Source organism: Scatophagus argus, chromosome 11 (assembly GCF_020382885.2).
Source record: "Scatophagus argus isolate fScaArg1 chromosome 11, fScaArg1.pri, whole genome shotgun sequence".
Classification (NCBI taxonomy): domain Eukaryota; kingdom Metazoa; phylum Chordata; class Actinopteri; family Scatophagidae; genus Scatophagus; species Scatophagus argus.
Genome location: NC_058503.1, coordinates 3,286,628 through 3,308,673, shown reverse-complemented (window position 1 = coordinate 3,308,673; position 22,046 = coordinate 3,286,628). Strand labels below are relative to the sequence as shown.

General features: G+C 39.7%; 1 protein-coding gene across 1 annotated transcript in view; it reads right to left on the bottom strand.

Moving 5' to 3' along the window:
- The window catches only part of LOC124067445 (aryl hydrocarbon receptor-like), a 39,205-nt gene extending 17,443 nt beyond the window's left edge, over window positions 1–21,762 (bottom strand). Inside the window, exons 1-2 of the mRNA XM_046404779.1 lie at window positions 21,113–21,762; window positions 17,260–17,447 (exon numbers count right to left, since the gene is read on the bottom strand). Coding sequence (XP_046260735.1) covers window positions 17,260–17,447; window positions 21,113–21,153 — 229 coding nt within the window. The 5' untranslated portion in view covers window positions 21,154–21,762. The remainder of the gene's footprint in view (window positions 1–17,259; window positions 17,448–21,112) is intronic.
- Window positions 21,763–22,046: the final 284 nt, after the last annotated feature.

Genomic DNA, 22,046 nt, shown 5'->3' with positions numbered 1-22,046 from the left:
CATCCTCAACACAACAACATCCCATAATATTTTCTTTTTAAGCTGCATAAGGAATGTTAATTTGAAACTATTCTGATAATCAGTTATTCATTTATCATTTTTAGCCGTAAATACAGATTATAACCTAGTTTCTGGTTCTTCATCTTACCTGATTATAATCTGAAAATTTTAATTTGGTTGAATAACACGAGTCATTTAAAGATATTTCAAGAAATTGTGACACATTTTTAGCCCATACAATCGATAAATTGAGAGAATAATGAGCAGATTATTATATCATCTCTAAAAAGAAAGCACCTCTCTTATCCCTAATTTCTTGTTTGGAAGTCAAAAAAGCATGAAACAATAGATATTCATAAATATTTATATCTGTCTATAAATACAGATATATATCTACAATTAGTTTGTATGTCTGCTAGTGGAAGATGACTTCCCTGAGAAGTGAGCCCAAACACTGACAGCATCGCTGCAGGATAATATGCATTTCTACAAACGTATCTGTTCTTGCATAGTGCATGTTGCATATAAAACATGACCTATTCTTTTATTAATAATGTCTTATGAAGAATTATGTATTTTTTCACCTTCATCAAATGTCCAGTTTGAGGCAAAGCAATGGCTTCAAATTACTAGCAAGTCAATGTCAACAAATCACAAAAATCACAAAACACTTAACAAATCAGATTAAGACTTCAGGACAGAAAAATGCAGTTTTTCTATTAAAGAAATTATTATTTTGCAAATCTGGCCCCAACACTTATCCAAGTGTGTTTGTGTTCAGAGGTATCATGACCTTGTTGGAGAAAAGCTTTCCATTTTTGCCACAGACGCACACCTGTCACATCTGAGTGAGATGAGGAGACAACTCCAGGCATCACTTCACTGCTTGTTCAGCTCAACCTCCCACCTCTCCTCTCCATATACAGTGTCACCTTTACCCCTGCTCCTCCCCCAGTCCTCTCTGCCTCCTTGTCCCTGAATCCCAGTTGCTCATTGGCTGGTGGCCCCAGCTGTTCTCATCCTAATGGGATTGTCCCATTTCCCGGCATGACATCATAACTTTTTTCCTTCCATCCATCCAGTTCAAAGCTCAAGGAGGGGCTTAGCAGGGTGGTGGCTTCATTAATTGAAGGGGTGGGGAGGGTGTCACCGCTCATGTAGGAAAATGCTCGGGTGAACTTGCATATTACATACATAACATTAAAATGTCTCAAAACAACTAGTCTTTGTGATACTTTTTGTTGAGTTGTGGATTTACATTATTCCAAATGTTTCCATTTTGTTTATTACTTTATTCTATATAACACTGCGTTTCATTTGGTTGCCTGTTGCTATAACGTCCAAGAGAGTCAGAGAGTCAGCAAACACAACCAAACGTAACGCATTATGAGTCGCATTAGATAGATTCTTATCATCAGTGGTGGTTGTTAAACAATGAAGACAACAACTCACATGATCGCACACTACTTCACTATGTCATCAAACTGACTTTTGCTATCACTGTTTTGGTTGAATGACCCCCTAGTGACATAAACTGTGTGTTTAAGCTTTGACTTTGTGGCATCTAGCAGTGTGGTTGCAACCAACTGAACACCTCTTGATTCACCCTCTAAGACTCTCTCTGTGGAAGAGGACCTGCTCCGTCTGAAGATATAAAAGGCTCAGTGTATGGTAAGGAAAACACAACAACTCTTCGTTTAAGGTGACTATGCTCTAATGGAAACATAATTATATACGTTATATCCAATTTCTAGGCGGCACGGTGGTGTAGTGGTTAGCACTGTCGTTTCATAGCAAGAGGGTTCCAGGTTCTGCTGTATTTCTCCAGCATCATAAACCTTTTGCGGTTATGTTTAGGAACATGGCAGCACTTGTTTAAGCTTAGGAAAGATCATGGACTATTCACAAAAAGTGACTTAAGATCCAATATGTTTATTAATGTCTGATCACAACCAAGATATTCTCCTGATCCCAACTCAAAGCGCTGAAACTAACCACACATGACTCAAAATGGCTGTTGTACTCCCGCCATGCATCCTGACGACCTTTTCACAACTCTGGTGCAGCTCACAAATGTAGCCTTTCTGTGAGTTGATGTGTGTTGGTCAGACTAAAGTTCAGCAATTTGTCTGAAACTATCAACAGCCAACAATAGATTATCACTTGATTCATGATAATAAAACAAATGATTAGTAGCAGTTAATACGTGCTATGAAAATCATTTGTTATTTCTATAACGTGAGAAGAAGAGCTGCAGTGATGTCATGAGAAAGAGAGCAGTGGTCAAGCACATTAATCTCTGACCCCTTGCGGGAGCAGCGTGCTGTGACCCGTGATGACCTCTGGCCCTGAAGGTGATGTATAACATGACTGGGTGACTGAGTTCTGGGTCAGATCTTTTGTTGTCTGCAAAGGGGGTTAATCAAGGGTCCATCTGAGGGGTGGGGCTGTGTCAGGAGTGTCAGAGCACGCACTGGATAGCATATGGGCTTTGTGTGGGCAGTCCGACATGGCTGGTACCTTCACGCGAGACAGGGCTTTGTTTGGACACCCCTGACCTTATTCCCATACAGACAACTTGGAATGACTTTTAAAGGCTGCTGCTAAGAACAATGTGTGACATAATCCAAGATACTGTTGTTGCAGTGGCTCCCAGACAGTTGATATACTCTCAGCATCATCCCTCCAGTCTCCCTTTGTTCGCTGTCTCTCTCCGTGCTCAGCTATCACATATTAATAAGATAACTAGTGCTGAAATTCAATTAATGTATTGGTCAATCAACAAAATTTTTTTATTATTAATAAGCATTTATCCTCTACTATTTTGATAGTTTTTTTTTATGTCACTTATAAAGAAAAAAAAGCCCATAATTTGCTGGTGAAGCTTCTTGAATGTGAGGATTTGTTGCTTCTCTAACTGTGATATTATTGGGGTTTGCACAACTTATCAGATAAAACGGGTAATCTGAATGTAACCTGGACTCTGGGAAAATCTGTTGTGCCTTTTTCACTACAATACAGCCTGACTGTAAACAAAAAATCAACAATAAATAATTTATTTGTAAAAAAATCCTTGGAAAAGCATTTTTAATCACTCCTTGGTTTCATATTCTAACTAATTTCTTCCACAGTTTGCTGTTTAATTAGTGTATTTTTGTGCATGCATTCATTAATGTCAGCTCAATAATGCAGAATGTATTAATTTTCTTTATACAGTATATCACCTACCAAAAGTGAATTGCCGACATGTAATGTGTAATTTCAATTCAATTCAGTTTATATATATATATATATATAGCGCCAAATCACAGCAACAGTTGTCTCATGACACTTTCCAATTAGAGCAGGTCAAGACCCTACTCTTCAATTTGACTTTTGGAAAACCTCCATAAACTGATATGGGATATACTAATATGAAAGAGGACAAACAAAACAAAGATGAGCAACAATGGCTAAATTAAAAGTCTCATGGGGAGTGGTCACTGGTGGTTACGCTGCCGTTAGGTCACATCTGTATGGAAGCCTAGAGATGTCACAGGGAAGTATTTTTTAATGTTTTATTTACTTGTGGTCATCAGATAATCTCATCTGAAAGCAATTTTCTTGATCTCAAAATCCCAAAATTATTATTGTGTGATCATGACATAACAATCTTTATTCAACAGTCACTCAAACTACATTGCAGGAACGTCATGAGAGTTTGGTTGCAGCTGCAGAGATAATAACCGAAGGTCAGTCTCTGGCAGTGATGTGTGCTGATTTTACATCATTACCCCAAAAGAGTCTCACATGTATTTGTCCAATTATCATAAAATACATTTCGGTTAATTTCAAGATCGATCTGTTTCTTCTATTAAAGCATTTCAGCCTAAAAATGAGCACTACCTTTTGTAGGATCTGTGTGTGTGTGTTGTATCAACACTGTGTTTGTTCTTTGTTAGGTTACACATCAGAAACCACGGGTACGCCACAGCATCAGCAGCATAATCTAGCTAGAAAAAGTGGGCCAACACAAAGCCTCTTGAACGGCCAGAGGAGGACAAAGAGCAGATCTTGTTTTCAAGCTTCAGTGGGCACAAATGTACATCATAAAAAATTTACATTCTCGCTGCCTTCACATACATGAGGCATAATAGTGCTCCAGCAACCACCCAGAGGCATTTCCAATGAACTGAAGAGAACAGCTTGGCTTTCCCAAACATGCTTGTCTTTGCATAAATGACATCCAAAGTTACCAGACAACAAACAATATAGACCAAAACACAGAACTGACCTAATAGAGAAAGACATTTTTCTGTGCATTGAAATAGACTCAAAGGTCACGTTTTGGTTTTGGGAGCAAACATTTCTTTTTTACAGCTCTTCACTCTTCACTTCATTAAACTTTAAAATGCAATGATTTTGTTGTTAGAAAACATTCTCTTATTTACACATCCAGCAGTTACAGACATTACCATTCATTCATTTGGAACCATATTTATGGCCAACATCCACTTTTAGCTCTTTTTTTTGTCTCTTTCCACTCTTGAGGGAAATGTGTGGCTCTTTAGCCGCTAAATGCTCCTCTGTGTTCACCAGCGAGCCTCTAAGTTCCTTGCTGTCTTTTCAAATCCATTATTTGATCTACATATTTTATAATCATGGCTCTGTCTCTAAAGCAGTCTTCAGATAGAACTTTTAGAATTTAAATATGTTCAGCTTTCAAGATGTAACTAAGAAAACTGTTACTAGGCAGTTGGTAACCAACATGAACACCTTGTTGACCTCCTGTAAATGCTGAAAGTTTTCTTCATCATGCTAAAGAATAAAAAAAGAGTGATTAAATTCTTGTTTTCACATGTTCAAGAACTCTCTCTCAAGAACTGAAAAATGACAGGAGCTGTCTTCTTTCAATTCTTAGAAAAATTAGAAACAAGAGAAAGCATCATAATGAACCCAATCCGCTGGCTGAAATTTCTCTTGTTCTAACAAAAAGTCTTGTGGTGTTGCAGTTATTTCAATATATCCTTTCAAAATTTCAGAAAAATTTAAATCACTCATTTGGTAATACTATGGAATGTGCACCAGACTGATGGAAATGATGACTTGGACAGTCAGCCTGATACTGGAGATGGTGTGAGTCTTCCTCTCAGCGGGCCCCATGTCGGCCCTGAGCTAACGTAGTTGCTTCAGTATTTGATAGATCAAACCTGACAAACAAGCAGTGACCCTGAAAATCAGACAGTTTGTCATACTTCAGCTGCTTTTGGAGGCATTTTCCACTGCATGTTGTTGTCTCTGTCTCTGAACAGAGTGCCCACACGGAAAGGAAATATGTGAAGATATATCGAAACATATGCAGAAGATATGTTGCATGTATGCCATATTTAGGGTCATATATGTGCATGTATGTGGACATATAGGAAACATATGTGTCATATGCCACAGTCAGGTGCATATATGTCATACATAATGCCTTATATATAGCTCATGTATGTCTGACTTTTTGCAATATATGCCATACATAATGCCTATAATCTCACTTTATTTGCAAATGATGCAATGTGCATATATGTTCAAACAAAATGTATTTATGATTGTACTTATTTTAATTCAATGCAGACTGAGGTTTGCAGAAAAAAATTCAATGTATAACACAATAGCTGTTGATCGTTTTATTGCATGCAGCAATTTCTAAAGTGGCCTCAACAACCTGATCCATACTGTGGCGACAGGCAAACTGCCGACTCATAAAGCTGAACCGAGACACCCGGCTTAGAAGGCTATAGGGCTCCAAAGTGTGACGTAGCGGAGTGGGAAAACCGCAATGCATTGTGGGCTTTGCGGGCAACTGAAAGGTGTGTTTAAGCCAGCTGCACGCGTGACGCTGCTCTTGTGTTCTGTTGTTTTGTTTAAACAAGTTAAAACATGGTGCAAACGTGCTGTGTTGTTAACTGCCACAATCGTTCACATGATCGCTTCAGTAAAAAAAAAAAAACAAAACAAAACGATGGGGTGAGATTTTTCTCATTTCCAACACGGAAGCAAAGCCAAGGACGTCGGCTGATCCTGGTGTCTCCACGCAGCTGGCCACTGTTTACATTCAGAAAAGTTTTTCCTCTTTGTTGCTAGGATTTTGCTACATCACAGCCTAACAACATGAGTTCATTACAGTAAGTGGACTTTTTATGCAGCCTAAGATCTAGTTTCAGATTTAAAGGTACAATTACTACATTTTTGGAGCTTTCAACTACATCTCATATCTGTAACAGGAAGTGGAATAAGATTAAATAATCAAACAACCTAATGCCTGTATCTTACTCAGTCCCCTGAAAATGGAAACTTAGTCTTGCAGCTTATCAGACTGGATGGATAGATGGACATGATGCAACAGCAGAGCGGTGCAGTTGTTGCATCATGCTGTTTACACCTTTTACACTATACAGTCCCACATGGAAAGAAAATATATGAACATATATGTTTTATATAACCATATATGCACACACACATTTGCATGTATATGTATAGCATATATGTACATATATGTGTGCATATATGTACATATAGTTGAAAGGCATATATGTAGGGGGCCAATTTCAAACATGTGCACATATGTAACAAAATATATTGGCATAGATAAAAAACATATATGTTCATACATTTTCTTTCCGTGTGGGTGATGTAGCTGGCACCAAGAGGTTTTTTTCTAAAGTGAATTTCCAATTATTATCGTCAAAGTGCTCAAGCCAAGGTTTAAGTAAAGTAAAATTTTGACTCAAGACAAATTCAAGTTCAAGTCAAATGGCATCCTCAGGTCTGCTGTTTGAAGTGTCAGAAGGTACATGATGGGCCATAAGAATGTTCTTAAGAGGACTAACACGATTACAAGATCACCTATAACTGATGTCTCCTATCTGATGTACTATTCATTATTTAACCTCCTCATGCTGCAGTCTCATTCAAATTAATGTGATTAATTTATATTAACATTGTTGAATCAGTGTTAAAGGAAGGTGGAAGTAAAGAATGATCGGAATTTTAACATTTTACTCACTAAAAATCTGCTGCCCCTGCAACTTAACAATAATTAGAGTAAAGTAGGTTGAAGTTAGCTTTACAGGGTAATCCCAGTATTTTAACACCTGGACACTATGATTTCATATTTTGGTGTGTAAATGACTTGTATGTACAAAAGGTTTTGGAATTGGCTCAGCAGCTCAGCTTACAACTCCAGGAACTTTAATGTGTTTGATTTTGCCACCAACTTTATGAAAAGGGTTCCTAAATCCTTTATGTTTAACCACAAACAGTGGCTTTCGCCAAATCCACCAGACTTGGTTTACATAGTCTTTTTATCGTTATTAAACACACCTCATTCAATCTTGGCAGAAGCAAAATGAAATCCTGAAAAACTAAAATTACTGCCTTGACAGGTGTATGCTTCCATGCTCCAGTCAAGTTGCACATTACACATAACACAAACTCATATAACACATGTAACTGTCACATATTGCAACCACAAGAACCTGAATCTCAATATCGTCAAAAACCAATGAGCTTGAGGTGGACTACAGGACTTCAAATGGATGTTGCTGCAAAGAAGCTACAAGTTATAAAATGTGGCTACTAATCATCATCATTTAATTCTACAAGTCATTTGTGTAAGTTGTGGGAATATTTTGGCACTACAGAGGGCTTCCCCCTCTGATGTCGGCCCTACCTCTCTCCCCTCTCCTGATATTTTAACACCAGTTGTGGTGAATTAAACTGTGGTTTGAACAGTGGGAAAGCAAACATGATGATTTTTGTGAGATGTTTTAGCATCTCAAAGCTAACCACTCTGGTGTCAAAGTCCTGGACTTTGTAAGCCAACCATCCACACCCAAACTTTGCCAGTGAACATAATATTGGCAGCTATTTTTCTTTGAGAAAGGTTTCACAACCTTATAGACCTGTCAAAGCTAGTGAAGGACACTTGTAAACACTTTCAGAAGACAAATCTCTCTGTCCTGGGACTGTAAACCGGAGGCTAGCTTGGCTCTGGACCCAGCCTGCATCATGGAGCCTCCAGCATAAAGCTTACTGACACCACTCCACAGAGAACCAGACCTGGGCTGGGTATGCTGGGGCTTATCTCACAGATGGCTTTACTTTGCCAGCGGGTGAAACGCAAAAAACCTTTAGCTCACTGCAAATATTTATCAAATATTTGACCACTCTAGATTTGTCCCACTGTGCAATTTACAACAGGATTAGCAGGGATGTTCTGTGCTTGTGGTGCTTCAATTTACTGCCCCAACTCTACATGCCAACCTGGCATCTTTCCAGAGTGTTGTTGCAGGCAGCCTTGATAACCAAATAAAATAAAAAAAAAAGCACACCTGTCACTGCCAAAAGAGACTTAACAAAGTCTTTGCAACCAATAACAGGAGAGATTTGGGATAAAACATTACTTAACAGCTTAAGAACTGCTGTGAACACCACCAACATCTTTTGTCAGTCGTTACTGAGTTATTTCTACATTGTTTTACAGTGTTAGCAGTAGTGGTGGTGGTATGAATTATCCCTATTAAGAAATTAATTAGCTTATGAAATTGAAGAAAATAATAAAACATTTAAGCCATTCATCCATTTAAGTGACTGGGCAGTGCATACGTATTTAGAATGTATTTCTTTGGTTGACACATGTATTGCATGTCGCTGCTGTAAGGTCACATGGGACAACAATAGCAGGAGTCTGAATCATGAAACAGTGCTATATTTGGACAGCATTAACCCAGTGTATTACGCATGTGGTGGGGGGTGGGGTGATTATCGGGCCCCAGTGACAGAGACCCGCAGTGTTGGACATCCTCAGCCACTGTGTTATTGCTGGAGTACACGCCCCAGCCACATGGCCCATACCGGTGACATTGAGGAGGGATGTGGTGGCGCTGCAGTTTATTTTGGATCCATGCCAGGACTGATTCAGACCACAGGCAGTGAGCTAAATAAAGAATTAGTTTTACTTTCCTGGCTGAGGAGGCATCTACCAAACACAACCCACTTCATTTCTTCTACATAGGATATTTACATGCAGTCTCTTTTTCTGGTTATGTGTCATATCCTGCTTTTAATACATGCTTCCATGTTCCAAACAGCTGTCAACAATTGGATCCTGCTTCCTTTCAGTAAGGTTCATTTGACATTCTGAAAATGCATTAACAGATCTATCAAAGGAGATTTCCTTTACTAAAATACAACTCTTAATCTGAATGGACAAACATCTGATAGCATTTTAAGAAAATATGAAATGGCTCCAGAACTGTCCACCAAAGCCAGTCTCTGAATCAGTCTGAGATGAAAAAATGCCATGCAGAATCATGCTTCATTTTAGACATGCAGTGCAGTTTTAAAAGGTGTAATCTTAGTCACCGTTGTGTGTCTGACACAGCTAAAGAGAACATTAAATTGCACAAAAATATGCATTTGAGTTGTTGCTGTGGGAAGTAAGCTACAAAATAAACTTGACATTCAAGTGGCTTTGTCACATACTGAAAATTAGATAATAAAGTACAATATTGGGATGGCCTGGGATCTGACTACAGGCAAGCCCTTATGATGGAAGCTACAGGACATACCATTTTTCCAGGAGGATCTAGGATCTACACTGTGTTCTTGCTTTTTAATTTTTATACACTGCTATACATTATCATCTTTTGGAATGAGAATACTATTGGCTAATAAAAAGTTATAGCAAACTAATGAAAAAATAATTTGACCTACATTGGGACTCGTTTTAATGAGCTTCTTTTAGCACATCACACTGTCACCAGGAAGTCTGTGCATCCTTCTTTCTGCTCAGCTCAGGTGTTAATCTGTACAGTAACATGTTAGTGGCTAATCAGGAAGTGCAGATCAGGATGTTGATACCGTAGCTGCAGAGACAGCATTCTCTAGGCACATCACTGGTGACTTCCAGCATGTGCATGAAGGTGTGTGTGTGTTCCCTTTTTGCAATTTTGTGTTGTGTAAATCAGTCAATCAGTCAGTGTAACCTGCAATTATCTTTTTTAGGTGAAATTATGCTTCAACTTGCTTTATGCAGTACACTGGAAAACTGCTTTTGCTTTTTCAGGGCTGCCATGTTTGAATAAAATGTTACAGTTCTTTGGAGCCGTATGCCAATATTGTTTTTCAAATTGAAAACTAATGAAAAACATCAAAAACATTCCATTGTTCTGTAGTAAATGCAGTAAAAGCACTCTATGTCACCATGCGCAAAGACAGAACAAAACCAAAGCATTCAGCCTTTGGAAGTTAGCAAGCAACACTCATGCACAGCATCGATTAGATTTCTACATCTCCTCACTGTGCAGGACCTGGACCAGGAAACTGAATGTGTATGTCAGCATGTAGACATGCAGCCACACACAGCACAGTGCATGCATACAGGATGTGTGTGAGTGTGTTTGTGTGTTAATTATTCTACCAGAGTGTGAATGGCAGTGAGTAAATATAGAACGTTTCAACTCCTTCACCCCCCAAACACTGCAGTAAATGAACACGCGATGAAAACATACCACCCCCACATCCACTAGCATACACATGGATGCACGCAACACACACACAGAGGCTGAACATGAACACGCGGCCACTAATGCAGGGGGGAAAGCACGCACCCTGTGCTGCTTTCGTGTCTCCCGAGGTTTCTAGATCACATGGTTGCATATTTGCTTATGAGAGGCGATCCACAGAGGTGGGAGGAGGAGGAGGTGAGGAGTGATAGGATTTGGGCGGGGTAGGGTGGGGAGGGGTCACTACTGATTACCGGGTTTTCCCTTTGGTGGCCTGCATTCCTCACTGTGCCGTATCGTGATCAGCGGGGCTGGGGGATGGGAATAAGCTATGTAGGGGAAGGACGGAGGGAAGGACGGGCGGATGGAGGGAGGCAGGGTGGTCATGAAGGGACGGCCAACCGCTGATCATGTTGCCCACATAGCTCTGCCTTTCATCTGCGTGCAGATAGATGACCTACAGGAAGGAGGGGGAGGGGAAGTGGTACTCACAAATCATCGCCCCTATTCAGAGCAAAACACTGATGGTTTTCATGATATGTCACAAGACTTTCACGACTTACATAACCAATCCTGGAGCGGTGACGACAAGCAGTAGGCTGTAGAAACATTGTCTGACTCCAGCTCTGGAGTATTTCCAGCTGTTTGCCAGCTCTATGCGTGTCATGTCATGACAGCAATGTACAGACATTAATTTCATTAAAAACGGAGTTATTTGGCCTCATTTTCTTACAGGCATGCAACAGCTTGTTATGCACACACAACACTGAATTAATTTCAATTTGTTGCATTATTTGTCAATACATTTAAATGAAGTGACATTTTGAAGGACGGTAAGAGATGCAGGGGGCTGTTTTAGTGTCACTTCTATTAAATTAGTCTACTGTCAGTGTACACAGCGGCTTTATGTGTGCAACAAAGCTACATTCTAGTGCTTTACATAATTCATTTTCTATATCCATGTCCTGATCCAGCGGGAGTTGCATAATGTGTGCGCTGTGCAGGTCCACGCTTGCCATCTCTCTATTAATGGAAGTCATTTTGAGCTTTTGCTTTTATAATAGATATAATGGACTACCATATGGATACTTGTGAAAAATTAATTTGTCCTTATACAAGTTGAATACAAGCTGAAAGGCCGAGTGAAAAAAGGTGAAAAATTTCTAGAGTTTAGGTAAAGACTGAATTATAGTACTTTGCATTTTACTGCTTTCTGGTTTAGCTAAATTGTTAAATTGTTGTCTGAGCACCTGCACTCTGTGCAATGAGAAAAAATATTAGAGAAATGGTTGAATGCAGACAGGTGTAAACACAACGGTTACTTCATAACGGTCATATGTCAAAAAGGTTACGGCATCGCTGATGCAGAGCTGAGAGCTGAACCCCGATGCAGAGTCAAAAATGGGCGGGCAGGCAGGCGAGGCAGAGGTCCAAACAATAGTCTTAATCTATTTAAGCAAAACTCAAAAAAGCACACACTTACTGTGGCATGGGATCAATGGAAAAAACTGAGACAAAATTCATGGCAAGGCATGGCAAAGCAAGACATGAAACCAAAATCATTCCTGGCACGAAACCAAAAGACAATATAACACACTGACAAAAGGTGACTGGGAAGACAAGGACTAAATAGGTAAGACAATGAGACACAGGTGACACACATTAGGAGGGAGAAAGCAATCAGGATAAACAAAAGCAAAGCTACAAGACACAGAGACACACAGGGGAAGAGACGCTTTCAAAATAAAACAGGACATGACAAAAACCTTGAACATAATACATGGGAAACAAGACACACATGGAACATGACACATGGACTCAAAAACAAAAAGACAGAACCAGGACGTGACATCATATGGTGAACATGTTTGCCAAATGTTGCAGATTTACACGTCCAACATCAAGACACTGTCCAACATTCATTCTTGTTTTAGATAAATTTTGGTCTCCACCATCAGGAGAAAGACAGAAACATCTGGCTCTTTAGCTTGTGAGATGCTCCAGCCAGTAACTAAGTTATTCTGTCTGTCATTGTTGGTATTGTGCAGGAAGTGTGCAGTGAGTTTACAGTGATCCCAAAAAAAGAGAAACTGCAGTGACTTATGAGCAATGAGCTAACATATGCTAAAAACAATCAGTGTCAGGTGACCATTTTCTGTGGGTTTATCACTACTAGTGACTAATTTCTTATTACATATTATTCACCTGAAAATATTGAACTGTGCTGAACTGTGTCCTTGAAGAGCAAACACTAGATAAATTAAAACATTATAACCCTATTAAAATGTAAAGGGCACAACTACAACCCAGGTATTTTCTTTGAATTGAATCAATATGCTTTTCTCTTTTTAAGCATCATACTGAACTTGTTTGCGACTGAGTGTTATTTCCAACAATACACAACCAAACCAGAGTAAAGTGAGTCCCTCTGCAGTCACTGGGATTATGTCTCCTAATCTCCATCTATATTTACAAACGAGTGTATGTGAAAGAGCTGCAGGTCACTTTAACAACAGGCATGTTGCAATGATAATATCACTGGATTAATCATAATTTCATATCCTGTGCACTACAGGTTTAAACTGCAGTTTTATCTGAAGATCTGAACACAATAATGGCCATCTGACATGCACAGTACTGGTTATGCAACAGCAGTCACATGATGGCAGGTTTGCTTCTTGCAGCCAGCCTCTGAAATGCAGGCAACCTTTCCAGACGAACAGGAGAAGAACCATAAGGGATCAGGTGTAAATGTGGAGGGGTGGTTTAAGTGTTGGGGAGGCGGGGCAGAGAAGACAATCAAGCTGTGCGGCTGCATGTGGGCAATGGTGGCTCTTCCAAGAAACCAAGGAAAGCACTTATTGGCTTAGTTATGTCATCCAAGATCTTGTCAGGGTTTTCTCCACCATAATCACCAAACTATTTCCCCACAGGACTGATCCTTGCCATGAAGAATGACCACTGCGCATCTGCTGGAACTAACAACTGAAACAAAATGTTTATTGCTGTCATACATACTATAAAGCATGCGTTGAGGTAACATTGAATGCTAAGTCATATGTACTGAATTTTGCTGCCCATTTCTTTTACTTTCCCTTTTAGTCTGAAAAAAAGAAAGCCACTTGAGAAATTGGAAGGAACGTTTAGGAAATACACAAATTTGAGAAAAATGAACCTCGTCAATATCAATAAATGAGCAGGAGCGATCATAAAGTATTCCTAAACAGAGCATGAATTTATGTTAATCTGGCCATCAGTTTTCAAGTTAATTCATGGAACAAAACAATGGTCAAAGAAAAATTCCAACCTCAAGGTGGCGCTAGAAAGAAGTTCAAGTTATCTTCCAAATAACTGAGGAATACCTGGCTCCTCGTCCACTGTGGTCTGACCTGTGTAACTACAAATCTTGGGTGGGGTTAAACAATGATTCTGATTAGATGCTAGCTGTGAGCATTGAGCGGCACCAGTAGTTGGTGTGTAGAGAACAATGCGAATATGGAGAACAAACAAAGTTTAAACTAAACGAAACATTGCATTTTTGTTGCATGTTTAGTCTTTGGCTTATGTAAAGCTGAATAATGGAAATAATGTACATTTTTAACGTGCTTACTTCACACAGTAGTTTGCTTTAGTGCTAGCTATTCATAGGCTAATGTTACTACAACTAATAATAGTCACAGCTTTTAGCTGATCTTTATTTCAATCAGATTTGTCTCATTGCATTGCTTAAGACAACAGATTAAAGTAACTGTTCATGGTAAAGTTTGTGAATTCTAGTAACCCATTAACAGCTAACACACCTACTAGCTAATTTTGAAGTAAGATGGTTATAAATATAATGTTAGGGTTATACACTAAATGTGTAATTTGACCACAACAGAAGATTCTAAGAGAAATAAAGCCTTTTTTGTTCTACATACGTGTGATGGACAGCTCCCCTCGTGACATTGTTCGCCAACTAATGTATCCCAGTGGGTCCTTTTTCATTTTGTGGACTATGTTGTCTAACCTAACAGTGCATCCGCAGGTAGGAGGTACTAGAGAATTTGGTCCACCACCACCAGACTTTCCAATACTTTCTTTCCCCAAACCATCAGACTTCTAAACTCCCAGGGACAGGACTGATACAGTCATACACATACACAAACATACACATGCACTCCCAACAAACACACATGCACACCCAAAATTTGCACACCTTTGCATTATGTCTTACTGTATTGCACTGTCTTGTGCTTGATAGTGTATATACTGTGGATATCTGTCCATATTTTTTTTATATTTATATTCTTTATTTTTATTTTATTCTGCTCATGTGTAGTCTTGTGTGTAGCACCATGTAGCACCCTGAAGGAACACTGTTTCATTGCTCTGCGTACTGCACATACATAGCTCTAATGAAAAATAAAGCTCCTTGAATCCTTGAAGCGTGTCATTGATTCTCCACACCAAAAGATTTGTGACAAGGCTAGCACTGCTGGAAACTCCGCATGTGGCCTTTCAATGCAGAACTGTTACAAAAGTTAGAAAACCATTAGTAATCACACTTCCATTGCCTTACAACCCCAGGCTACGGCACTTACAGGACACAAAATGATTCACAGGCATATTTCCATTTTTAACTCGCCAACTACTACAGTACAATTGTCACGCATGGAGCATAAATGATCCAAAAGGCAGACACCAGCTGTGAAGATGGCTCTTTTGGCTAAGAGCTACCTCACACCCAGAGAGGGGTGATCCCAGTGTTATCGGTTTTAAGAGAGTTAACGCCCCTCTCTTTAGACTGGCTGAGAGGGACGAGCCCATTGTAGCTCCTGACAATAACAAAGATGGCAGCTGGGCTGGATAATACTGTCAGGCAGATTAACCTCGCTCTGCCTGGGCTTTGTTCAACGTATTCAATTACACACACAGTCATGATCATGTGAGTGTTTGAACACAGCAAACAGTAAACCTTTCTGTAATGTCTTTTTCCAAAGAGATATACAATATCGAGGAAGAAAAACTCTCTACAGCACAATGCAACCGTAATGCATTTTAATATTTTATGCAGGTGACATCCAAACATATCCAAACAGATCAGCAATAGCAGAGCGTTGAAGCGATGGCGGCGTGTACAAGAGCTAAGTCATTGCTCCGCAGACCAATCATGTTCCCATGCGTCTGACAAGCAGGATTTTCTCTGATTATAAACAACACTTTATGTTTGTCCACAGTGGGAGTCCAGAGCAATGGATCCTCAGATCTCTCTGTAGAGCTGCTTCCTTAGTGTAAGAGCCCTGAGCTCGTTAATTACTTAGAGACTGTCCAGGAAGTAGGCTAATGCAGTTAGACAAGAGGGTTTGTCCATAGGCTACACTTTGACCTATTGATACTGAAGTCCAATATCGATAATTCACTGTGACAGGACTAAAAGCCAGTGAAAGCTTCCATATGTTGTTGAATGGGAACAATAAACACAACTTCTATTGATAGCTATGAAGCAGCAATAATAGAAATTTCTCAGGAGGAAAAACGTCATCAGACGCCAGTGTGTTGCTTCTTCAGGGTATCAAAAGCCTCTGCATATACACAACGTCACACCGCATCGCGCAGTATACACACAATAAAAATTTGAAATGCATTTTCTGCATCTGCCTGAAACACAGTCATATCACCGGTGCTGTCCGTCTCACCCCAAACAGCCATCTCCAAAAGCCACTGCCTTAAACAAACACCGCTCTGCCTCCATTTCATAAATTCTTTAAAATCCAGGGTTTCTCTCAATTATTCATGCATCAAGAGCATCTGACGGCCGCATTGCAGCATTCTCTTTTAAAGATCAAAGCTTAAAATAACAATGCTTTCGCTCGCCACAGTAGAGACGACTGTACACATCTATCTATCAGCATGCAACTCTTTCCGATGCTTTGCCGCACAGTTTTAATGGACACCAAGCAAACCTCCACTCCCTAATCCTCGAATAAGTGATGTCACACAGATAACATGGGTCTCCATGAAATATTGAGAGCATTTCCCTTGGATGAAATCATCTGCCCAAGGCTGTGGCTGGTTGCTCTCCTCTTGTTGTGGGGAAACACATCCAGCACAAATACAAAGCAAGCAACTTGGCTGGTGTGACATTCCAGTGATGGTTTGAGGGAGCAAAGCAAAAACATTTAGGGAGAGCCACATTCAGTGTGATTTTGAATGATGTTTTCTTACTTTTGGCACAGAACCGGTAAGTTCTGCTTGAACTTCGGCTCAGGAACGGACTTTAAAAAGGTGAATTCGAATACTGTGACCAACAAAGAACTGCTTCTCTCATTTCAACTGCTGTCAACTATAAGCTGCACTCATTTTTATCAAGATGTGAAGAGAACAACGGTTGGCTGATGAAACATGTATATTTGTGCTAAACTAGGTCACATATCTTGCCAAGCTGTCTCTGTGCTGGACACACTGCTCATAAATTCAATGTTTCTCATTTCCATAGCAAACAACATGACTTCCCACTGAGTGATTGCAACAGGTTTATGTGATAGACATGACGAGTGATTTCACATAAATGTTCTCACAGTATGCAAAAGAGTCCACCTAATGTCAAACAAACTATATTGCATGGTATTAAATATGATAACTGGGCAGTGTTTTCGGTTTGAGCGTGACCTTTTGAGAGCCATTCCTGCCATATGCCAAACAGAAATAGTTTAATTCATGTTTTCTTAACTAGTATATTTACCAGAGAAGAAATTCTTGGCCCGCAGGTAGCTGACGCTCAGGCGGAGGATGGAGAGTTTGTCCAGAGTGGCGGTGACCTCCTCGGGGAAAGGCAGCAGGCTGGCCAGTCGCTCCAGCTCCCCGTTCAACCTGTCTCGATGCCGTTTGGATGGGTTGGACTTGGCCCCTTCAGCTGGTGGCTGCTTTACCCTGACCAACATTCCAAATGGAGAAAATGGTCACAACTCAATTCATCAGTTTTCATTCAGAGCCCCTCCTCAACCCCAGCAAACAAGCTGAAAATCTCTCACTCTCTCCTTTTTTTTTTGTTTTTTCCCAAAGTTGTAATCCTTGAGCTGACATTTTGAGGGATGCAGTAACAGATTTTGATGTCCAGACACCAAATGTGGGATTAAAGTATTACATTCAAACACATCCACTTTACCACCTTTTAGAATTTTAACAACAGCTTTTGGCAATGCTATACCGGATTTCAACTTAATATAAAAAATGTTTTACAGTGGTAAAAGCATATTGATCTTAGCAAGTGTTCAAAATTATTTGTTTATTATTTTCTACCTATTTCTTTACATGAACATTCTTTTCCTTATGCACAGTATGCATGTTTAATAGAGTATTTCATTATAAAGCAAAAAATGTTTTGTAATATTTCCCTCAAAAACATATTAATGAATACATTCTAAATATTGTGAATAACATGATAATATTACTTCTTAATATTAAGCTGAAATAAGGTTTTATTGATATATCTGTTAACAAAATAGTGTGAACATAAAGATTATACATATGTAGAGAGAGAGAGAGTCAGCTTAGCCAAATTGATCAGGCATGTGTTGTTTCTGCTGCTGCATATCCTACTGATTATTTAATGTGTTGCAAAATGCAGGAATAACTAAAAAAAAAAAACTAATAAAGGCACAATTATGAAGTTAGAGCAGAAGCAGCAGTCCTGAAAAGATGATTTTATGTAGTAAAATCAGTTCGCTCTGTTCCCACTGCAGAGTTTTGATGGATATTCTCTCGTGATTATTTCATATGTGATGAAAATAATAATGACGTATCAAATTACCACTGGACAATAACAAATAACGACTTGTGATAAACACACTTTATTTATTCCACGCACATAAACAATATAAATGTAAGAGTAGGAAGAAAACATATTGACATATTTGCGATATGTGATTTGTGTAACGGAACAAAGTGTGTTTCAGTTTAAATTTTGTTTTTTTGTTTGTTTGTTTGTTTGTTTTTGGCCTAAATTTTTAAAAAAATCCCTGGAGAAAAATGTGGAGAGTGAAGCACATTCTCAAGTTGATCTGATGATGGCTGGGAGATGAAGTGTGCATTCTGGAATGATGTTAATAATGTGCTCACAGTGGTCACATCTCTGCAGGCCAACACAAGAACTGCCGGCAGAGAATGGAAAGAAATAAGCTCGATCTGCACAGATTGTGACTTTTATTTTTCTCTCTTGGCCATTTACTCAGGTTTTCTTAACCCATCAATTATCATTATTGTTGTTTGATGTGTACTATTTATTCCTGTGGTTTTCTTGCAGTATTTGCATATCCAGTTTCATTCAGTATTTTCACAGGTTAGTTCTTAAGCTACTTTGCCCTTCATTTGTTTACAAGTTACCAATCATCGTGCATTCATCTACAACAATGAGATGTTCTGTTGGCAGCACAGTCCATAAGCCATCTCAACATGAATTTTATGCTTTTAAGATATAACAAAAAAAACCCTATTTCTGCAGCAGGTTTAAATGTGCTATTCTGTGTACGTCTTAAGCAGCTTGACCTCCTCAGGCCTCTAAGAAGTATTTAAACGAGGAGAGGAACCACATAGTCACATCGCGTCTAATGTTCATCATGTGAACGTCTGACCAATCAGATAGAGGCTGATACATGAGCCATACATTCACACCACTTGGCCAATCAGATGAAGCTCCAGTGAACCCTCAGTTAGCCACACTTTAACTGGTGTCAATTCGCAGGCTTTCCTCATGTTGTGCAAGTCAAGTCAGACCTTTTTTTAAGGGGTTAGAAAGGCTATGTGTGTGTGTGTGTGTGTGTGTGTGATAATAAAATCAGGGTTGGTTGATTAGGATATGATTGTTGTATTTTTCATGCTTTTAAGGATAAATAAATACAACTATGCTTTACAGTGATATGAAAGCACAACATGAGCAAGAACTGAAAAAGTGTAACCAAACAAGAAATAAATCGATCATCAGAAGGATCAGTGATCAATAAATGTGCTTGTGTCGTGAGGAACAACTCAACAAGACATCTGAGGCGCTAAACTTCAGCATCTCTGCCGCCAAACGTGTCTCACCCACAGTTTCAGCCTGTCCTGAATCTGCATCATCACAAAGGAGGATTATGGGGATTTTTTCATGAGTCCTGAGTCTCCTTTTTAGAAAATACCATCCTTCAAAGTTCTCCCAGATTAAAGCATTTTCAGTGGAGCAGTATCACCGCAGGCAAAACTTTATTTAACGGATTTCATTCCAGGTGGAAGCGCAGAGCATGAGCCACAGCCACAGGGTTCATGAGGATAGTGCAAAGACTAAAGATCACACACACAAGCAGATGCCAGTAAAATAAATAAATCAACAATTATAGTCCAAAAGCAAGTTTAAAAAAAAAAACAAAAAAGACAAACAACCGGCCAGTGTTATTAATAAGGTGTGGATTGGAACGAGAGAATGAAATAAGAAAAATAAAGTAGTAACTGAGAGCACCGAGGAGCTTCTCATCAGGCAGCAGCGTGTGTGTGTGTGTGTGTGTGTGTGTGTGTGAGCCATGAGTCTTACTGTGCGCGCTCTGAAGCTTTGCCAAAGTCACTCACATGTGATCACATCACAGAACAAAGACGACGCATTCATTGTCTGTCTGCATCTTCCTTACATGTTGCATGTTTGACACTGTTTATTATTGTTGTTATCATTGTCGTCACTGGCAGGGTCTCGGCGTCGGTTTGACGCATCCTGACTGTGATGTCACACCGTAACAGTTTGTGCAGAGCTCAGACTTTGGAACAGGCTGACATCAGATTATTCATCTTTAATTTGGATCGTCATGTTTAAATCATGTTTAAACTGAAAGCACACGTTTGGGCAGGTCACAAAGCCGTAACACAGATCGATTAAATAAAAACGGAATTATAGACATATTTCATATTAACCTAAAAAAATCCATTATTTTTTAAAAGAAACGACAAAACACTAAATATTCTAAACTAATCAAAACGACTTGTCTAGAACTAAAAAATAAAATGTCCCAACAACCTCTGAAGGGCGTTTTGACAGCAAAATGGCGCGACACCTTAACATCACTTACATTTTTAAAAGGAAAAGAAAAAGAAAAAAAAAGGTTACATTTCCGTTTTCGTTTACTTGGCCTACGGAATTATATCCCAAACGGTTGTATAAAAGCAAAGAGAGCACTGGAGGTTAGAATCAGGCCGCAGCTGCAGGCCTGCAGTAATCCGCAGGCATGAACGCAACCCTGCATTTTACATTTTCCGTTTTCCAGCGCGCTTCTGACGCCTTTTCACCCTGAAGGCTTCACAACCTCAGCGACTCTCCTGCAAGGCAGCCTGAACACAAACACACAGCACCTCGCAGGAGCAGTGAAATGAATTAGTGTGAAGAAGAAAACCAAACGTTGAAATAAAATCGATTGAGAAACTGGTTCCTGAAATGTTCCATAGAGCATCAGTGCATTTATAAACCGACATCATATTTCATACAAGCTCGGCTTTACCTTTTAACACCAGGCTAATTTCCGGGGGAACAGCACCGGAATTGCCAATTTTAAAAAAAAACAACAATTAATGCAACTTACGCCCTCTGGACTGGTTTTCTCCTCTTGCGTCCTGCATACATGACGGCTCTCCTTATATAAGCCTCTGATGAATCCCTCAGAAATACACAGAGCCGGTTTCTCCGCTCATGTAAGCCACCAACAATATTCTGCTGTAATCCTCCGGATCAAGGCCGTAAACACATTCGGAAAAATCTGGAAAAACTATTTTTAAAAAAAAGGAACAAGAAAAAAAGGGGGGAGGGGGGGTGACACTAAACGAAATAAGTTACACGACGTTTTTTTTATGGGTCGCTCCACTTCTGAGTTAAAACCAAAATCTGACAGAAGAAGAAGAAGAAAAAAAAGAAAAACAAGTGACGCAGCAGAATCCGATCCGCTGAAAAGGAGGACAAATCAGAAAAATAACAACACAGCCGATGTCCCATCAGCCTTACGGACAGATGAACTTGTTCCAAGTAGGCGATGTTGACTTCTCATCTTCATGAAGAAAAGAAAAAAGGTGAAATACTCAGAGATGAGACGAGGTCTTCCAAATCCTCTTCATCTTTTCTCCACTTTAGGAACACAAAAGGAGAACTTCAGCTAAAACGCAATAAAAGCTTCAAGCATTTACATTTTATAATCTACATCGGCGGTGCACTCCAATTAGCGCCGGACACGAGCTGCGCGGGAGGGGGGCAGCGCGCGCGCGCATTCCACCGGCGGGCACGCCCGACACAGATTTTTGAACGGCGCGCGCTCAAGAAGCTTCTGATAAATTAAGAGAGGCACGCGCGGGCACGTGAGAGAGTCTCCTGGAAACACCGACCTAGCGCGTCCATGGCGGCGCGTTCCCCAGGGAGTCCCGCGGACCAATCAGAGTCCAGATGAGAGATGGAGGTTTATGTTGAGCCTGCAGTGGCCCGCGCTGAATGTGGGTCAGGGGTTAGACTTTTAAATAATGTAAGTGAAT